Genomic DNA, 20,620 nt, shown 5'->3' with positions numbered 1-20,620 from the left:
TGGGACCTGATATCAGGCAGGATTGGATCAGCAGCACCCCAAAGGAGATTGTCCCAGGAAGACATCAAAACAAGGGAGGAAAGTCTGATCGTCAGTCTTTATAAGCTAGAATTTTTCAGACCCTAAAGATCCGGAGGTATTTTAGAGGAATGTTTTGTTCCGTGTTTAAAATGACTGTGGTGTTGTGATTTTTTCTCAAAGTGATAGGTGGTATAATTAAAAACCTGAATGATTTAATTAGTTGACTCCTTTGTTTTTCACAGAATCTGTGCACAAAATTTGCAGAAGTGCTTGATTGATAGCTTCCTTAGTTGGTATTCTGCATTATGTTCAAAGACAAGTTGAACTGGGCTTTGAGCAAACTGATCTAGTGGAAGATGCCCCCAGAGAGGTTGGAGATAGGTGAATAAGGTTCCTTCCAACCAAAACCATTCCATAACAGTACTTAACTTTTGATTTTGTATGAGGCTTTATGTAAAAAAAAAAACAATTGAAGTTGTGTGGTATTTTTTTCCTAAGCTGTTAAACTGTTAATGAGTATTTGCAGATTTTCACCAGCTCAGATTTTTAGGTTATGCTGTCACATTTCAATAAATCTGACCTGTTTCTTCCATAAAGAAGATCTTCAATTCTTCTCTCTCTTTTTAATGTAGTAGGTCTTGTCACCTTCAAAAAACTATGCAAGTAATACATGATGCTCACTTATGTCAATAGAACTAGGAATGATTTACAGTTAAGTTGGGAGTGAGGAGGGAAGGGTGGCTTTAATACAAATCCACTATTTTTCTTTTGCATGGTTTGTCTTTGAGTTATATTCTTTTATCTAGGGCTGCATCTTTTCTAACAGGAAAAAGAGAAATCAGATAAAATCCTTCTCCTTGCACCCAAAGCAAAGAGTGTTACAAGCGAAGCAAGCTGTAGTAGTCAAGGTTGGATGTCAAATGGCTGAAAATGTGCAGCACCTCCCAGTGTTTTTGAATACAGGGTTCCCATTCGTAACTGTCTTTCCCATACCACTTCCCTTATGTCGTGCTCTGACATTTCTTTTGATTTTCCCAGCTGTTCCTAGTCTTAACCACTTCTCACCTTAAGGATACTAATCCATTTCTCCCAGTTGAGTTGAAGTTGAAGCTGTCTGGGAGTTTTGTTAAGAAATGCTTGAAGCATTTGAAAGATGTTTAACTGGTTAGGAGAATATATACATGCATTAGTAATCAAATCGTTTCTGTAAAGCTTATTTTAATATTGAAGAATATTTACCATTTCAGAATATCAGAACTTGGTTGTAGACAAAAGCTTTGATGTGGTCACTTGCAAAATGGATGGAAACCGTATGTGCACTCTGGCACATGTGATTATGATTCCTGCTATAAAACAATTCAATAAAAACTTAAAATAATTTTGTCAGTTATAATTTAAGTCATGTGTAGCAATAATAAAAACTAAATTCTTGGTAGTTGTAAGACATTTATATTCATGCCAATGCTTCAGCTGATGGAAACATGAACCCCTTTAACTGCACATTAATGAGTCACATTTTTACATAGTAATTGTTTCCTTAGTCCTCTTATTTGAGTGTAGTGCAGTATGTACCATTTAAAATAATATCAACATCTATTGTTAAAGAATTCATAATACTATGCATCAGTCATGTCAAGACTGAAAACTCTTCACTTGAGTGATGAGGCTGCCATTTAAGATTAGGACCATTCTTCAGTTTGTCAAAATTTTTCATTACCCTTTAACAAATTACATCAGAGAACTGGCAAGTAATTGACTGTGTATCACACTGTACACTAGAGTTCATTTGTGGATTGTTCCTTTTGGCTGATGTAACTGCTAAAATTTTAATCTTTTCATTGCAATGGAGATGGGAATCTTTCCAAACTAGGGAAACAGTGAGTAATTCTGCCGTGGTGGGATTACCTTTCTTTTATGTGGATATAAAGTTTTCAGAGAACTGCTGCTCTGTAAAGAGAAGGAAGAAGAGCTGCCTGTGTTAAGTGGTTTAAATGCAGGTGACCAGATAGCTATGTACATTTCAAAATAATACTGGCTAAGACCTTTTACAATTTCTGTGGGGTTCAATGCATAAGCTTCCCGACTTGAGTGTCGCAAACTCTGATCACTTATGTTAGTGTTTCGGTGATCCCTTGTGATCTGGCATGTATGCAAATTTTAGTACCAACTATATCTGTAACATTATTAAATGGATTGGAAGTTTAGTTCCATTCATAGCAAGACTAGAGGAACAGTTTAACTGAAACAGAATTTTTATGCATTTGATAGACATATGGGTGGAACACACAGATGTTCCTAATCTGCAAACAACCACTGTCTCTTGAAGTTCAGTGTCTGTGGTCTGGACATTATGCTGGAATGTTTGTGTTGTACGTGTGCAAGTGCTATAGTGTGGCACATGGTGGATGGCTATGAGAGACCTGCCTGCAGATGTCCATGCTATTTATCTTGGCAGGAAATCTCTCAGCTATGGAACACATGTGTTGGCTCTTACAGACACATTACACATATTGGCATTTGTTGACTCTTAAAGTATTAACAGCAGAGTGCTAACAGCAGAGATCAGAAAGATACGGTGTGTTAAGGTACTTGTGGTTGCCAGCAACTCAGACTGTATTATATATCAAGCTTGAAACCTCTGTTGGGTGTCAAACTATAGGTGACTTGACAAGGCTAACTGAGGAGTTTCTATGTGGAAAGCTGAAAGATTTCTGACTGCGGAATTAAGATATTTTACAGTGAGAACTTCAAAGTTATGGACTTAACAGTAAAGCTGTCTGCTGTAATAATGGTGATGCTGGCTGTCAGGGAACCTTTCAGGCTTCCATTAGCTCACTGGCTGGCACTGAGTGTTTTATCAAGAGAACTCAGTAATTCCACAACTTCAGTAAGCTGTCACTGTAATGGTATATCACTCTTTAAGCTTTCAGGCAATCCTAATGCAAAATGTTAATAAGGGAAAAAGTTGATAAAAAGAGGCTAATATCTTTGTAATTAATTTCTATTGACAGATGTTGATAATTATGTATTTGAAAGTAGGAGTATGATACTAAAAAATGATAGTTAAAGGTCAGACTTCTTGGAGGGCTAAAAGCTGTAGGTGTTTCAGGAAACGTAGTCAAGGAGTTGGTTTCTGTAGGTTTTGTTTCAATGGTTTTCATTTAGAGGTTAAGCCTAGATAAGATGATACAAAGATTCATAAATGTTAAAAAATAACAATACAAATCTGTATGTCCTTCAGTACTTATGTTGATATCAATACTATCAGTGATATCAATTAACATTTTCTTAAGTTTAGCATTTAAATCTGTGTAGGAAACAGTGGACCTATGAACTTTTGTCATATTTTCTCAGTAATCATTCTAGAACTTTTGTGAACTGATTTCAGAATGTTTTATTCCTACTTGTATTCATGTTGCTTTTCTTTGTTATCAAAGTACCATTTAGCATTTTACCTTGACTTTCTTTCACATAGCTGTTGTCTTTTCATATTAGAATAACTTTTGCTAATATCTATAAAAATATGTTTTACACAAATCTGCTCACATCCAAACAATAGGAGAATTACATTTCTTTATTTATAGACTTCCTCTGAAACAATCAAGGTAGCCTTATATTATGTGATGAATCAGGGAAATATGATCCCTCTAATATACTAATTTTTGTGTGATCAAACTACAGCTGCATATTTGCCAGTGCCATCAGAAAGCATAGGCTGTATAGGAATGACATTTTCTTACTGATGCACATCTTTGTAATTACTTTTTTCCTTTAATGGAAAATAACACTAGATAGTGATTACAAAAGAAAATAATGCATATAAATGGTCATTTTGAGTTTGTTCTGTCTCATTTATGTTGGTATAAGAGCCATAACATTTTTTTGTTGTTGTCCTTTTCCTTGCTGCTTAAAGACCTGTAAATTAATTCTTAATGCAGAAGCCAATTTTGAGAGCACTTACTGAGGAAGACAGATTAAGAAAGCAATATCACAAATAATACTTTGCAGCTTTTACTTAAAAGTAAAAGCAGCAATTTATAATCTTGCAGCTCCTGGCTAACTGTCCATATATAAGCCTGTGATAATATTTTCACCAAACCCCTCCTTTTCATCTCAGCCATTAAAATCTTCCACAGGATTGAATATTCTGCTTGCTAGATTTGGGCTTAGGAAAAAAGTAATTTTGGCATCAGCATGCCTTAATAGTCCTGAAAGGCTGCCCAAGGACCTCCCACTGCACCTCACCCAGGAGGCAGCTTATGCTCAGCCCAGGCCAGGCTGTAGAGGGGCTGCCCCAGCCTGGTTTTCCAGCATTACCTGGGATTTCTGAATCAAGCAGACCTCCTCCATCTACATATCTGCCCTGCTCTACATATCTGTAAAACTGAGAGAATGGCTGCTGGACTTAATATGTTAACAAGAATACTTTCAGTGTATCATCCTTTATTTTACTTGGTTCTGAAAAATTATCTCAGAAACTGTGAAGAAGGCTGAGAAATCATTCAAAACATTATCTTTCTCCTTTGAGACTTTATGTATTTTAATGGACTGGTTTTCTTCACTGATACAGAGAGCTACATAAGTTTATTCTACTTCCAGTCACAAGGGTTTCTTCATATATCATTCTTGTTCAGAAGGTGATGCCCTCCCTCCCTTACCATTCCACCATTGCTGCCCTTCCTCCTTACCTTCCCACCCCACCCAGCACTAATGAAGCTGTTTGGGTGAATCCTTGCTGTTGTCTTGAGAGACAGGCAAAATTCCCTTTTAAGTATTAATTTTACAAAGTTGTTTGAATTTGTACCCTTCTAAATATTGTCTTTCTTAAATATTTGTCTAAAAATCAAGAGAAAATTTATAAAACACAAAGTCAAGTCTGTAATGGTTGCTAGGAATTTGTCTGATTGATGGTCACTATTTGTATGGCAAGCTGCACTGAAAGTACTGAGGTACTCATTCTTACTAGCTGTCCTTTGTAATCTAGTTAATGCAGCTGTCAGTGGAAACACTTCTGCATGGTAGGAAAAGTTGAAACATTGAGTTTTAAGAAAAGTTCTCAGACAGTGGTTGATACATGGATAAAACTTGGGTTTATGGAGAGAGAGAGAGAGAGGTTTTTCATGTAAAATGAAAAGTAGATCAGAATTCTTTTGTATGGATTAGGAGTGTCACAGTTTTATCAGATTTGCAGAGATGAGAATGAGCCTGCTTGTGTAGATTATTCAGTGGAATAACCTCTCAGGAGAGAAATGAAAATAAATAGATTGGCTGCAGTCAAATAAATAAATGGATTGGCTGCTCTTGAGAGCAGTCTAGCATTGTGTCTCACTCAGGGGTTAGTACCTGGTGAACAGTTGGTGCTTTCTCCTTTTCTGTATGCAGGCAAGCAAACCAAAAAAAGAAAAAAACAAACCCAAGTCTGAATGCCTCCAGGACTGAGAGAGGACAGGAAGAATGGAACAGAAAATTAAATTTTAGTAAACAAGTAGACAGGTGCAATTTAGTGGTAAAGGAAGACCACAGAAAGGAACAGAAAAAAAAGAAAGAAAACGATACATTTATCAGGTTGACAACATTTATTTGAAGACAGATTTTTCTGTCTCTGAATTTTAGATCTTAAAGTTGACAGACTTTACACTGAAGATTGTTTTTTTCTCAACTTTTAATTTTTTGTTTTCAAAGCAGCCTTTGGAGTTACATTCTTTTTGGCATTCACAGAGGGCAGTATGTAGGTGATGAAGAAAAGTTTGTAAAGTATATACAAATGCATTTTTTAAGCCAATCTTCCCTTTTTAAGAAAAGGTTCAAGGTATGAAATTTGCCATGTTTAATTTTACATATGTATCTGGAAGTTTTTTGAAAAGGCTTGGGACCAAGTGATTTAAAATGTGTATCCAAGGATCTGCAACAGTGTTTTTTAATGTTTGCAGCTTCCTAACCCATATGAGATGATGCACACTGTCTAAAGCATGTGACCAACCTCAATGCTGATAGCCATCTGGATACCAGTTTTCCACTTGGAAAAAGTAACTTTCATCAAAGAATGTTTTTAGAGCTTTGTAAGTTCTAAATACCCCAAGCTCTGTAAAGCTTGGTTTGTTATCTTTATTCTGTGGAAGCATATATTGGAGACTGCAGATACTCATTCTGTAGGGACACAAAAAGTGAATGATGGGGAGAGCAGGAAACGTGGTAGCTTTAGTTTATTGAGGACTGATGTGTGATTTGGTTAGATCTTTGTGGAAGATAGTAAAAGGTTTGACAATAATCAATATCAAGCTGATTCTGGACAAACTCAAATGGGAAATAAGGCATAAAATATCAGTAGTGTGAGTGACTGCCCATTGAAATATTATATGAAGATAAAATGAGGACTTTTCAATTATATGTTTCTTCACATTAGGAATGATTTATCCTCCCCCCGAACCCTGAAAGTTGCACTTTATCAAAACATAAATTGTACTGCAGTTAAAATGCCAATGCTTTGCTTCCATCAGAAGCAAGCTGGTGTAGCTCAGTAGCTTGTGGTGTACAACACATTCAGCCAAATTGATTAAAAGCTTCCACTTAATGTGTTTATCTTGAAATCTTACTGTATTTTCTTGATGTATCTGTATGAATAATTATGACAATCTGTATTTCATGGAAACAACTATGTGGAAATTGGTTATCCAAGATTCTTTCCCTTTTCAAAACAGAGTATTTAAAGGCAGGAACTATACAGAAGTGAAGCTTGTGCCTTCTAAAAATTTTTTGTTTAGTGGTTCTTTTTTGTTTGTTTGCTTTGTGTTTTTTTGGGTTGGGTTAGGTTTTTTGGTGCATGTGTTTCATTTTTTTGTTGTTGTGGGGGGTATAATTTTTGGGGGGTGGGGTGGGGAGGGATGTTTTCTTCTGTTTTGTTTGCTCTTACACTCCACTAATAAAATTGAAGTGGGGACATTTTTATCTCCTAACCTGCCCTGCTCATTTGTTTATTTAGGGTAATCTAATAAGTGTAGAGCTAGTATAAGAATAATGTTTCATTTCTTGATCTGATTGAACTTCTAAACTGCTTTACTTCTATTTTAGTCTCTCAAGTGTCCATTGTATAGCACTTGCGTCTCGTGCAAAGGTAGTGCATGTAGTCAGGATTAAACTGGTAGTGTTCTAATGTAGCTCACATTTATTTTAATATGAATTTCAGATAAATAGCATTTTTAATCATATGTATAGTTTTTATTTTACATGAGAACCCTTAGATGCATGAAGTGTTTACTATTTATGCAGTTCTGTTTTCACAAATACTACAATCCATGTTTATGATGTTACTAACATGGGCAAAATTTCCATGCAAGTGAATCTAGATGGAGTATACTCATCAACAAAAAACACAGCAGACTGTCACACTACCTCTTACATTTCCATCTGCCTTCTCACGAATTAAACGAAATAGGAGGAAAGTGAGCATGTACCTTCAGCTCAACAGATTGAAGCATTGTTAAGTAAACTGAAGAAATTCGTAAGAGAAATCCCTCACAAAAAATACTGACCATGAAAATTGTCAATCATCCTGATTAATAATCTCATAACTTTATATTAATATAATTTAAAAAAAAAGGTAGTCTGTAAGTGCATCATTAACCTTTTGTCTACTTTCTTAAAATAAGTTGGAAGGCAATGTAGGACTTTAGAGTATGGATGATGTGAATGTTTATAATGTGGGAACATCATGAACTTGAAATGTATTTAATATTAAAAAAAAAAAAAGTTTATATCTGCCTCTCTACACTTAAATATGAAAAATTATTACTTAGAAAAGGATTAGATTTTTAAATATGCTTGAGCCTAAAGAGAGACCCTTTAACAGTGGAAAAAAGACAGTAATTTCTTTCCTGTGGACTGTTTAGACTTTGCTGTTCATCCAAAATGAAAGTAGTGTAACACATTTGTATGAAACCCAAAAAATATTTTGATACTTAATTTCTGTGCATAATACAGTTGAACATAACAAAATTGTTACACTTCTCATTATAACTGCTTGTGTTACCAGTAAGATAAAAACATATGCAATGATGGCATATGTCCAGTCTATATCAAAGCAAAATTATTGTCACTCTAGTAAAGAAAAAAAAAAAAAATCATACTTTCAGGTACACAGATGATTTCATCTGTGCATGTATTTTAGTATCTATTGCTCTTCAGTTACACATTTCCATAGTATTACATTCTTAGATATCTTTAACTGCAGTGTTCCTTGATGCACATACAGAATAGTAATGCTGGCATGATAACTTTGCTCAGTTTTTCTCAAAAATTTATCAGAGGAGGAGATACTTTATTCTACTATACTGCTTAAATAGACTTGTGTAGCTTTTGAATGTAAATGATACAGGAAACTAATACTTCTGGAAGCATAGGGATTGTTCTGTATGTGTATGTTTATTTACTGGTATTGAACCGAAGTCACGTCACAATCACTTTGGAACATATCTTTCAACTCCCTTTTTTTTCTTAAGGCTCACCATCAGACAGTATGAGTGTAAAATCATGTCTGTCAGTGAAGCTGCAATAATTTATAGCCTCCAAGATATTACTGCCATTATGTATGATAAATATGGCCCATCTTAAGGCCTCAGAGATGCATGCAAACTGCTAGACAGGGTTGGGTGAATTACAGGATACCAGTTTTGGTAGTCTGTTCCATCCAAACAAACAGCAAGAAGGCACGGAAGAGCCCTATGGATTTATCAGGCCGGTCTAATTGCTTTTATTCAGCTAGATCCAAGATTTGCAGTACTAATGGGTTGATGGTTCTATGAGTAATGAAGTTTGGAGATTATTTTCCTTGGTATTCATAATGCTAATTCTTCTAGCTTTCCAGCTGTCTTCTGTGTCTTCTGTGAGATGTGCCAAAGAGGTAGTAAAGAATACAGAGAATAAATAATAGAGTAATAAATGAAAGAACTACCATGGCATGAATTAAATGTAGGTGCACGTATTCTGTTGTTCTGCAGATAGGACTTCTATTCTATTCTATTCTATTCTATTCTATTCTATTCTATTCTATTCTATTCTATTCTATTCTATTCTATTCTATTCTATTCTATTCTATTCTATTCTATTCTATTCTATTCTATTCTATCCTATCCTATCCTATCCTATCCTATCCTATCCTATCCTATCCTATCCTAGTACAGCAGCATTAGGTGAACATACAGAAAACAAATTTTGCATATTTTTCTCCCAACTGAGAATTTTTTTATTGTTTGTGATGAAGCAATGAAATTATTCAAATGCTTGCATAATTTTCTATAGCAATAGAAGTAAAAATCCCCTCAACTGATAATGCACAACTAATTGCTACCTATGGTAATTTAAATGCTAAAACTCTAAAATTTCATAACTAAAATTAAACATCTGAGTCCAGTGGTTTAATGTTCTAATTTACAGAAGTATTGAACATTCAGAAATGCTGCTGAATTCAGTGGGTTATGAAGGTTTGGCCCACAAGTGATACTGCTTTGGAGTCAAATGCCTAAACTTCACATGAGAATTGTAGTTTTCAGCAGTTCTAGTAAAAATAACTGTAAAATACTTTTAAATAATGACATTTTGTTAGAGGTTTTGTTGACATATTTTTTTCTTAATAAAACTATTGTGAAAATGTTTTTCAATTAGTTGCAATTCCTCCTCGACACAGAATTTTAGGTCTCTCAATCTGACACCTTTTTTATAAAACATGCTTAGGCATTGTCATTGGGAAAATAGATCTACCCACACAAATTTTCATAGAGCTGCTAGTAGTGATGGGATGGTGGGTGTTCTAACATGCTAATCAACACTACTGAGCAAAAGTTTGTCATATGTGGTTTTTAACTTAAGTTTGTGGTCAAGTGCCTTCCGTTAGAAAGCATACTTTAGGTTCTGACTGTTCCATAAGCAGAATCTTGATAACTCGTCCATAATTATTAGCCCCTTTGATGGCTAATGATCATTGCAGTACACTTTTTTTTGATAAGCAGATATTGAATAGAAACATGTTCTTTACAGCCATGATCAGAGATTGATTAGCAAGTGCATATTTTAGTCCTTACTACATAGTCTACTACTTTTCCCAGATATCCTAGGAGACTGCTCCTTCCTAGTTCTCCAATAACTTTTACTTAGTTTCTTCCTGTTTCTGTCTAGACAAGTATTTTGGGATTTAAAGTATTTTTAATATTCTAGTAGTAGTCTTTATGGCATTCCCAGACAATATGTTCTAACAGAAACTCCTCTTGCTTCTGTGAGTAAGTTGAAGCATTCAGTTCTCATCTGTTCCTTTTCCTGAGCTTCCCTAAGTCTTTGAGTAGACATGAATTTACAAGCTCAGCCACTGGGTTCTGATGTCACTCCTGTGTCCTTTTCCTCTTGGTATCTCTAAGCTTCCAGCATATCAGTGCTCTATCTTGCCAAATGTGTTTATGCAGATGCACTCCTTTAGGAGGATATGAAAATATTGTCCTGTGGGTGTTGTTTGTTTTTTTTTTTTGTGACATTGATTACAGAAAATTATCCATAGTCTATTTTTGCTGTACCATCTTTCATAAATTAGAAGTTCAACACCTGTGCAGTGGTTATACACCTTGTCCCAAACACACATGCTCAGTGACAGAAGTTGTGTTGCCCTTGCTTTAGCTTAACAGCTGGTAATATTTGTTGTGCTAATGCACTTACATGGAAACATGCAAGTGTTACACATTGGGAGTTAGGGTTATTTTCCAATTTTTAGTACAAACCAAAACACACTGTATTTTTCACTCCTGTTTGACATGGCAATGGGAATAGGAGTAAGGCTAAGTATTAAATGCAGGGGAGAAAGAATTGTTCTGTAGGAGGCAGAGACTAACAGTCTATCCTTTCAACACAAAGACCAATGGAAGCTGTCAGCCAGCTCACTTGAGTAGATCAGAGGAAACTGCAGCTTCCTGGTCAGAAGATAGCTGGGTCATGCCTCCTCTTTCTTTCTTTAATTAACCTGCATGTAAATCCTTTCACCTTCTACAGACTTGAGAAAAACCAGGCCCTGTCAGAAATAATTACAAACAGATATACAGGTGCATTACAGAGAAAATCCTGAGCACATAGCAACAAACTGTAGTGTGGTCCTTAAAAGGTGTCTATAGAACGAATTAGAGAGTTAACAGGATATTTTTTAATTATTTAAAAAATATTTTTCCCCTTTCTGTGTGAGAGAGACAGGCTGGGAAGAGAGTGAGTCCTGGAAAGGAAATGTATCTCACCTCTTCCCCCACCTCCACCAAGGCCATTAAATGGCTACAGCAAGCAGAACAGGCTAGTTGTGTTCTACCCTTGTATGTGAAAGGATGGCTGCTAAGCGTACTCACTGAGAACTGTTTTAGCACAATATCTTAAGGCATATCTCAAGAGACTGTTAGTTCATGGAAAAGAAGGCTTTTTCTCTAGACCAGTTCTCTGTCATAAACACATGCCTGATGAGAATTGAATAACCTTGGCCGCCTAGGGAAAATTTGAAACTCCAGTGCATTTGATTTTGTAGCTAAAATGCAGTGGCGGTGTAATTGTTCAAATCAGCATGGATTAATGGATATGAATCCAGTCACTCTGTAGTTTCTGTGACTTGTTTATGGCCATCTTCAGTTAAGCACTTTAGAAGTGTTATTCAAACTTGCCATCTAAGCCACCTGGTTAAATGAAACCAAGTTGAAAGACTTGTAAGTCATACTGATAGTAACAGTTAGGTTAGCACGTGGCTTTGCAAAATATTTTTCATACCGCTTTTATTTACTAATTTGACCACTGTATCTCTTTTTTGAACCTAATAATCTGATCTCTCAAGACTAGTTGTTTTTATAGCAAGACAGGACAATAAACTGTTCTGAAGATGTATGTTAAAATGTAATTTAACATGATCTTCAGAGGTCCTTACATATATTTTCCTCTATTGCCATAATAGTAGATACCAAGGACATGACTCTTCTCATTTTTGTTTTTACATTGTTATGGTGATAAAATTGTAGAACTAAGGACAGATCTGTGTTCTGTCTGTGTCTCAAGGGTTTTTCCATTGTAGTTAGATGAAAAATTATCTGTTTAGTACTTTTATTAAGAATAAATATATGGATTGCTTTTCATCTTTTGCTTAGTCAATGTTTGTCAAGTAAAACAGAATAGATTATTTTATTTCCACAACAATAGGGAAAGTGTATATACATAACGTGTTACATTGTGATACATACGTGGAGTATTTACTGTGTATGCCGTAATTCCTATTACTGACTGTGTTCTACCTATTTGGATGGTACACCTTTGCAAGCTCAGTTTCTACATTTTTGGATTCCTCATCTGCTTGCCTTAATTTACTAGGGTACTACTAGGTGTGTCAGTGGTGCTTAAGTCCCTCTTGACTCAATGACCTTTTCCTAGTTGATAACATTTGCATGCACAGTGCAACGGTTTGTAAGTGTATACCTGTGTACCCAAGAAAATGTTCACGTTTGATTTACAATTAATAAAACATCCTACTAGCCTTGTTAAACAGCACATAGTGGCCAAAAGTGGTATGAGTCATGACTGCAAGTTCTGTCCTGTGAAAAGGATGGAGGTGTGTGGCTGGAAAAAAGAATGCGTATTTCACTATTTAAGAATAGTGCAACCAGAGGATTTAATAACTGGAATGTGTAGTATTTCTTTATCTGTCAAATTAAAAAGATGCTAAAAAGTTCTGTAAATCTTCTGAGCAGTTTCAAGATTCCAGAAAATAATTTTACTTTCAATTAAGCTAATTTTTATTTTGATCTAAATTTCTCTAGCAGTTTGCTGACTAAAAAGATTTTTAAGAGTTATCAGTGTATAAAAACAGATACCAAAACCAGTTGTTCTGCAAATGGAAAAACGATTGAATTCTATTTAAAACTTTATACTGTAAGTGAAATTCTAGTTTTCTTGATAAAATTATTTTTATTGTACCTTGAATTGTTGCCCTGCATAATTAGTTGATATACTTGGGAACTGCATTAAAAATAGTGGCTACCTACAATAAAGGGTAATTAAAAGAAATTGCTCAAAAAGAGAATACATATTGAAGAACATGGGACACACACAATAATATGTTACAGTGTTACAATATCATACTTTTTACATCACAGGGTACGTTTTCTTACGTAAATGTTGCATAATTTAAATTACGTGGTCAACTATTTCTTTCTTAGCTTACTGGAATCATCCTATGAAGTACTGGACCTAATGTATATACCTTTAAAACAGGCTAGGTGAACTCCCTCTTGTTCAGGTCACATTTTTACATTCAGAACAGCTATGAAGGTGAGTAAGGTAAAGGCAATTCAGAATAACCATGATTTTTGCAAAAACCCCTGCTTTATTCAGCAGAAAGATGTCTTTTGCATAGAGAAGCAGCAGAAGGTGGCTGAATAAATCACTCATATCAATGCATTCCTTATATTACCCATATTCATTCAGTGCAATACATTTGTGCATTCAAGTCAGTGGAAGCTCTGTGTTTTAGATCTTGTGCACTGCACTGAAAAATTCACTTCTATGTATCTGTGTGTTTATGATCTTCAGTTACTCATGAGTTATTGAGCACTGTGGACATTTTAGTTACCTTGTATCTCATTTTTTCATCCATCGGGGTTTTTTTTGCAAAATGCACTGAAAATTGAGGTTTACTTTCAAAACTCAAATGAGATTACTTTAAATTAAATAAGAGAATGCTTATTGAAAAGGACCAATTGGATTTCAGACTTGTTACTGTAATTTATAATTCCTCCTTTCCCTTCTCTTTCTCATCCTTTTTGTCCTCTCTACAAGCATCTTTTTCCTCTCAGAGTAATCCTGGTGCTATGTACAGTATTTTGTTTACAGTAATATAAACATTTTCAGCCTGTGACTTCATTGCTGAAATAACTCACCTTTTTCATATCAACTCTTACCTAGGAGCCGTACAGCAGACTCATTGATGTAGGTTTTTTTCTGCATGGCAGCCCACGCCAAATTGTGGTTTCATTGCATGATGCAACTTCACCTTTTTTTGGTTGTCTATGGGATTAATTATAATTTATTCTTGTATTGCTTGTGCATGCCACTGTGCTTCCCATAATGGTGTATACACTGAATGCAATCTACAGCATTAAGTGCATGAACTGGAATTAAAAATAATCCATAAAATTAGAAAGCTTGAGCAAATGTTAAATATGCTTATTAATATCTTTAGTTAAGCTTTTCTACAATGAATAGGGTGTAGTACGTATCAGGTCTATATAATTAAAATTTCCTGTATATGAGAGTGTTTTATTGACAAGATACATAATTGCAGTGTGGTCAGAATGTGGGAAAGAAGGAGTGTTAATAACTGTTCTCTTCTCACAATGGCTGAATGATGCCAGTTGTGTTCAAAAAGATAAACCTTTCCCTGCTGTCAACTTTTGCAGCAGGTGACAGAGAAAAGAGGTAAGATTATAAATAATAATTTCTCAAAAGTCAGAATTGGTAAAGAATTTTGAAGCACAGCAGGGGGTTTATAATACTAAATAGCCTGCAAAATAATTTAAAATGTATTGATTTACAAAACACCAATGAAATAAAGATTTATATGAAGAGTTGTACCGCTGCCTGCTGTTTCATTTACAAATGACTTTGTGACCATCCTAAGCAACCTGTGTTTCATATGTTCTTATATGTGTTCAAATAAATCTTTCATCAGCACAGTAGAAGATACGATTTAATGCTGAACCTGTCCTGATAAAATGACAAAACAGCACTTTGGAAATTGACTTAAATCGTTGTGTCTGAACACAAGTTACTGTTTGTGCTTTTTGGGCATTCAAACGTGGTGAATAAACATTATCCTATACATTTAACTTCAAGGGCCTATAACATAAAATGTTACAATTTTTGAAAAATTGTGAACAGATGGATATATAGACATGAGATATCTCTTAGTGTGGATTTTTAAGCAGGTAACTGAAAAATTGAGTGCATTATTTTCAAAACAATAAATGGTGTTGCCCTGAGAGTGCTTATTATTTAGTATTACTTAGGTTGTGTATTGTTTTTTTGTAGTGTTATTCCTATATTCTACATAATGGCAGTTACTTTTTTTTTTTTTTTTTTTTTTTGTTTGTTTTTTTCCTTATAATGAAGTAAAATTCTTTTAAGACTGTAGTATTTATCAAGCATAGATCTATGCCAACATGGAGTTCTTTCTCTTGAAATAATTGCAAAATGGATTATTACACCAGTCCTTTTGATTTTTCCATTAGCTCGTATATAAGCCTAGTTACACGTCCCATGCACAGCAGCCAGGATAAAAAGGTGTTGGATGATACAGTGTAAGCCATTTTGTAATATTAGGAAAAAAAGGGACCACTATATATTAAGTTTTAATGTTCTTATAATCCTCTTCTTACATTCATGTAAAATAACTGGGTATCAGGTGGCTCGTACAGGTGTTGGCAGCACCTTATTCCATTTGATAATGGAAACAAGTGACAGCTAAAAAAGAAAGGCATAGTGTCATTAGTCTACCTAAAAGGGACATTGCCTTTGCCACTTAGAAAAGCCACTGTGATTGTGACTGTCACTCAGGATCCAGGCTAGTTTTCTTGTCTGAAAATTTAAACTAGGAATGTGCAAAGTAAGCCATAGCAGAGGAGAATATGCATAAACTGTGTATGTGTGTTTTACTCTAAAAAGGTATGTGTGGTAATACTCCATGTGTCCAGGGAAAGGCAAAGGGAAAATGATAGGAGGGACTGTTGTAAGCATTCCTATCTGATGAGAATGAATAGTACCTGGGTTATGCCAGCCATTGGTACAGCGCAAAGGAATTTAAACAGATGTACTGTGATGCTAAGAATGTATTTAGAGATTATAAGATGGTTACTCTTCATAGCTGAAAGGGGGTTTTTACTTCAACTCACCTGTTCACTACTCTTACTAAAGTGGAAAAAGTATAAAAATACGAATTTCTTCATGATAATTTACAAGGATACTAGATGTGTTACAGCTTGTATTGGAAGTAGTTGAGTTTCATGATCTATGGCACCCTAAATGTATCTCAGGTATTAAATGACTAGGGTGCTTAAAAAACCCCTTATGCTGATAAGGCTAAAAGATCCTCATGAGGAAAGAGAGTGAATCTGAAATAACAGCAGTTTGTTTGCAATATATTTTCTGGGTTTATGCAGATTTTTCAAAGGAATGTACATGATTGATGTTTACAGTTATGTCTTTGAAATATGAAACAATATTTCCTGCTTGGTGTAATCGTTTATTTGGACTGCATTAGAATTACCATTAACACAATGTGGGTAGCTTTTTATGGATAACAATAGATTTGGTTGCATGCACTAAAAAGCCTGACAAAAAGCCTGATCCAATAATGTAATGTCAGTTTTATACCACTTGCAGTACTTCTGGCTTTGATTGCTTAATTACATTATTCACTGACATTTAGGTAAAATAATGCAGCTTAGGTTCAAGTTTACAAATACTCAGTAATAGCTAGATAGTAGACAGATAATTTCATTAAAGTATTGCAGAAAGGAATTTTGGAAAAGACATTAATTTTCAGTCAGGATAGTTCAATTTAGACTAAATTTCATAGGACAAGATCATCTTTTTAAAATCATAATCTGTAGAGAAGCAAGAAATATGAAAAGAATACTCAAAATCATCTGGAGTAATCTATTATGCATATCAAGAATAAAATTAGAGCTCAGTTTTATGGTGATGCACATGAGGAAAAATATTTAGGATCTAATAGGGTAGGTATATATTTTTTAAGATCATAAATGATTTTTCAGAGTGCAGTCAGATGATGGACAATTTAAAAAGGCAAAGTTAAGGTAATTAAAAGGCAGTGAGATGGAGGAGTGGTTAGAGTTGGAAACAAATGATGGTGGTGGGGTGCTGAAAATTTGAGAGTGAGGAAAGCAAATAGTAAATGTTAAAAGCACCTATGAGTAGTTCTAGAAGACAGCATCTGCAAAATAGAATCAGATAAACTAGAGCAAGGAGTCTTAGAAAGTCACTCTTACTTCAGCTGCAAGGTAGGAGTGACTACATAAATTTATTCAATCAAAAACTTATATAAGGGATCAGTGATTTGTACGCCCTCTCCTGCAGAAGATTTTAGAATATCCATGTGTAGATCATTCTACTGATGCATATAAATGCAAGGACTGTAAATCCACATCTGAAAAGTACTTAATACAGTTTTAAGAATCTCAGATTGACCATTCATCCTACAAACTTATTCCAGTGTTTAACTACATTTGTTAACTGGAACATTTTTTTTGCTTCTGGTATACTTCTCATGAACTTGGTACATTTCCATTTGTTCAATTCAATGTCAGGGATTAGTATTTTTGCAGCATCATATGATGTGTTTGCATTTTCATGTCACAAATTATTTTCTGTTCCCTGGAGAGAAAACAGCTACAACAACTCATTACTCCTTGATGCACTGGTAAAGAATATAACATTATTTGAAGCAGAATGCTGGTGTCTCATTCTTTAATATGTTAGTAGTCTCACCCAAAAGTCTTTGATTAAAAAGGTGATTCCCTGCATTGTTTGTTTGTTGCTCTCTTAAAACTGGCTTGTCTTCAAAGAGATTCTGTCAAGGTAATGTAGTACTATTTATAGTTGACAATGTTTTCAGCTTATAATAAGCAATTAAAATATCTCGTGCTAAATAAAATAATACACTCTTCCTACTTAGCTATGTGGTTCTCGGCAAGCCTTATGAAATGGAGTTATCTTAAGCCAAATGAAGACCTTAATGGTGTGTTTTGCAAAAAAGCACATGCTCTATGTTCTGTCCACTACTGAAAGGGTCTCATTTTTATACTCCTTCCTTTTGCCATGTGATCCAGAAAAATGAAAGAGCTGTAAAGAAAAAAAAGTCTCTGTTTCTTACAGAAATCTTTATGACATGATGCTGTTGTATCAGTGTGAGACTGATTAATCTGGTTTTGTTGTTGCTTGTTTCTTCTGTCAGTGGATTTTTTTTTTTTCATTTTACACCAGATGTATCTAAAAGCTTGTGTGCTTGAGAGAGAATATAGAAGTACTTAGTTGTGGAAGGCATCTGCAGAACAGATGAGTCATGATGCATTCTTTAATTAGGTGAGAAATAGAAGGGTAATTTTCTAATGTCAGTTTGTGGTCTGTCAGACTTTAAAAAGAATGACAGAATATGTTGTGGTAGGAATTAGGAAAGGGAAGTAAAGACAGGCATTTGTACTGTTCCTACCTTTTTTCCCCCCCTGTAGAGCAGCTCCCTTCTGGTGCTTTCAATTGATAACATGTAGATTAAGCAATAGTCGAAGAAATCTTAGAAGATAACTTTATTTCACATTATGTGTTAATTAATATTTTGTTTTCATCAGATTTATATTTTACTTGTTTGCTTTAAAATTGAACAAAGAGGATACTGATTGTTGATATAAGTGACTTGAGCCTGAAGTCAGCAATGTATTTTCAAAAGGAATGTGAAAGAGAAAGATGCCTCTCGAAGTGAAGAAGGGAGGCCACTCCACCTGTAGACACGGCAGGAACGGATTTGGAAACAAGACACTAAGACAGAGTAATCCAAAGTGTATTCATCACATGATGAATTCAAGGAGTTGTGTCTAGAAAGAGAAATACAGTTTAATTCATTAAGCAAAGGAAAGACAGAATTAAAGAAAGGTACTTTGCAAAGTCCTACAAAGTTATGCAGGAATATTTCTGTGAAGCTTTTTTGAGGAAGAGGACAAAGTAATAGCCAATATGTAGTCCAGATGGGAGGAAGGTACAAGGAAAAAAGATGAGAGAGGCAGGCAACCAAGTGTGATCAGCATCTTGGCTATGAGTGTAAAAGAGAAGCTTCAGGATTTGACACTGAAACGTGTTGGGAACAAAAAGTTCTCTGGCAGCGTACATGCGTGTGCATAGGAGAAACAGATTTAGATCTAAGAGGTTGAGTGGTCAAACAATATTTAAATAAATCTTCATCAGTGACAAGAAGATGCAGGAGATAGTCACAGCATCATCTTTGGCTATCAAGTCATAGCCATCTGCAGTATCCAGTGAGAAAGGGGTTCCTGCTTCACTCATTAGCTCCAGGTACGCAGAATGTCTTAGAAAGTATCTGTAGCTAAGGATCCCGAGGAGTTTTATGGATTGTAAGATGCAGGGATGTGAAGGCAGATAACACTGAACTTCTGCTATCGGCAAAGTGGCTCTTCCCCTTGCCTTCACTAAAATATTTTTCTGATCTAACTGGCTGTTACTCCTTTTTGGGGAAGGAGCCAACTTAAGTCTTCCTAAGTATCCTGCAGTTCTAACTGAAAATGCTAGCAGGAAAAGTTCCCTGGTGGAAGACTACATGATGTCAAAGGAAAGTGAAGTAAATTAGAAGACATTTGCCATCAAAAAATCAATTAGCTTATTGAGGTTATGATTCAAAGAGTCAACTCTAAATTGAGTCACTTTCCAAGGCAGAAGAAATTTATTTTTTTTTTTTTTCCAATATGGGGCGATCTTGATTAATAAATGAAAGCCATTTGGTGTAAGAAAAATACTATCACTCTGAAATGCTTGCCTGACACTGTTGATTCTCATTTAGTCTTCCTGATTTATTTCAGTTATGATACTTGTTTTACTAGGTTGACATTTGATATGCATTCATGTTTATAATTTTGGTCTATGTTCATGCCTGTTTCAGAAAAGATGGTATTAACTGCTTATTCCCTTCTGAGCTGTACAACTAAACCATGGTCAAAGGTAAAGAAAGTATTCTGCATCAAATGAACATCGCTTTGACCAAAAGATACTTCTGGCTTTTGCTTTAGTTTTGTTTCAGTGCTACATCACTGAAACACAGCTAAAAAGCCTAACCATAAGCCCCTTATTTTTCCTTTTGTTATGCTGTTATAAATATGTATGAAAGGAGTAAAAATAGACACTACCATGTCATAAACTTTGTAAAATTTGGATTTGTATATAAATAATATTTTGGGGGAGCTCCAAGTAAAACAATATAGTTTATAAAAAACCCCGAACACTGGGCATTAATGCTGGGAGAAAATTTCAACCCACCACAAATCTAAAAACTGCCATGAGCAAAGGAAATAAAAAGCTCCCTAATTTTTCGTATTGTCAGGTAGTTGTTTGTCTCTCTCAGGGACCTTAAGTTTGTAGTAATTTTTTTTTTCTTTAAAAATTTTTCAATTTTATATTCTATATAATATTAAGAACTTAAATTTAGTGTATCTAATTTCAGTAATGGATTTAGCATTTGTACCACCCCTCAGAAGATAATCTTTCTTCTAAAAGATTAAAATTGCAAATTGGGACAATTCTCTGATTAATTACTTCTTTTGCAGTAATTTCTTAAAGTTCCAAAGATGTAGCAGCTATGGTATGATACTAACATAGGTTCCTGAAAATTTCTTGTGGTGTTTTTTTCCTTTTGCATAAAACTTTTTATCTTTGAAACACTTGGCAAAATTTAACTAGATTAATATGTCTTAAAATTAATATTTTGTGTTTTGATATACAGTTATACATAGATACAAATTTGCATCCA

General features: G+C 34.8%; 1 protein-coding gene across 36 annotated transcripts in view; it reads left to right on the top strand.

The window, feature by feature from the left end:
• Positions 1–20,620, top strand: part of KCNMA1 (potassium calcium-activated channel subfamily M alpha 1) — a 417,239-nt gene that overhangs the window by 210,034 nt on the left and 186,585 nt on the right. For 9 of the 36 annotated variants that reach the window (XM_054163260.1, XM_054163276.1, XM_054163261.1 and 6 more), the window contains exon 4: positions 13,978–14,001. The exons of the other annotated variants lie outside the window; for them this stretch is intronic. In XM_054163260.1, coding sequence (XP_054019235.1) covers positions 13,978–14,001 — 24 coding nt within the window. The remainder of the gene's footprint in view (positions 1–13,977; positions 14,002–20,620) is intronic. 36 annotated transcript variants of the gene reach the window in all.

The sequence above is a fragment of the Dryobates pubescens genome, chromosome 8 (genome assembly GCF_014839835.1).
Source record: "Dryobates pubescens isolate bDryPub1 chromosome 8, bDryPub1.pri, whole genome shotgun sequence".
NCBI lineage: Eukaryota > Metazoa > Chordata > Aves > Piciformes > Picidae > Dryobates > Dryobates pubescens.
Note: the sequence above shows the minus strand (reverse complement) of the source record. Positions and strands in the feature narration are given on the sequence as shown.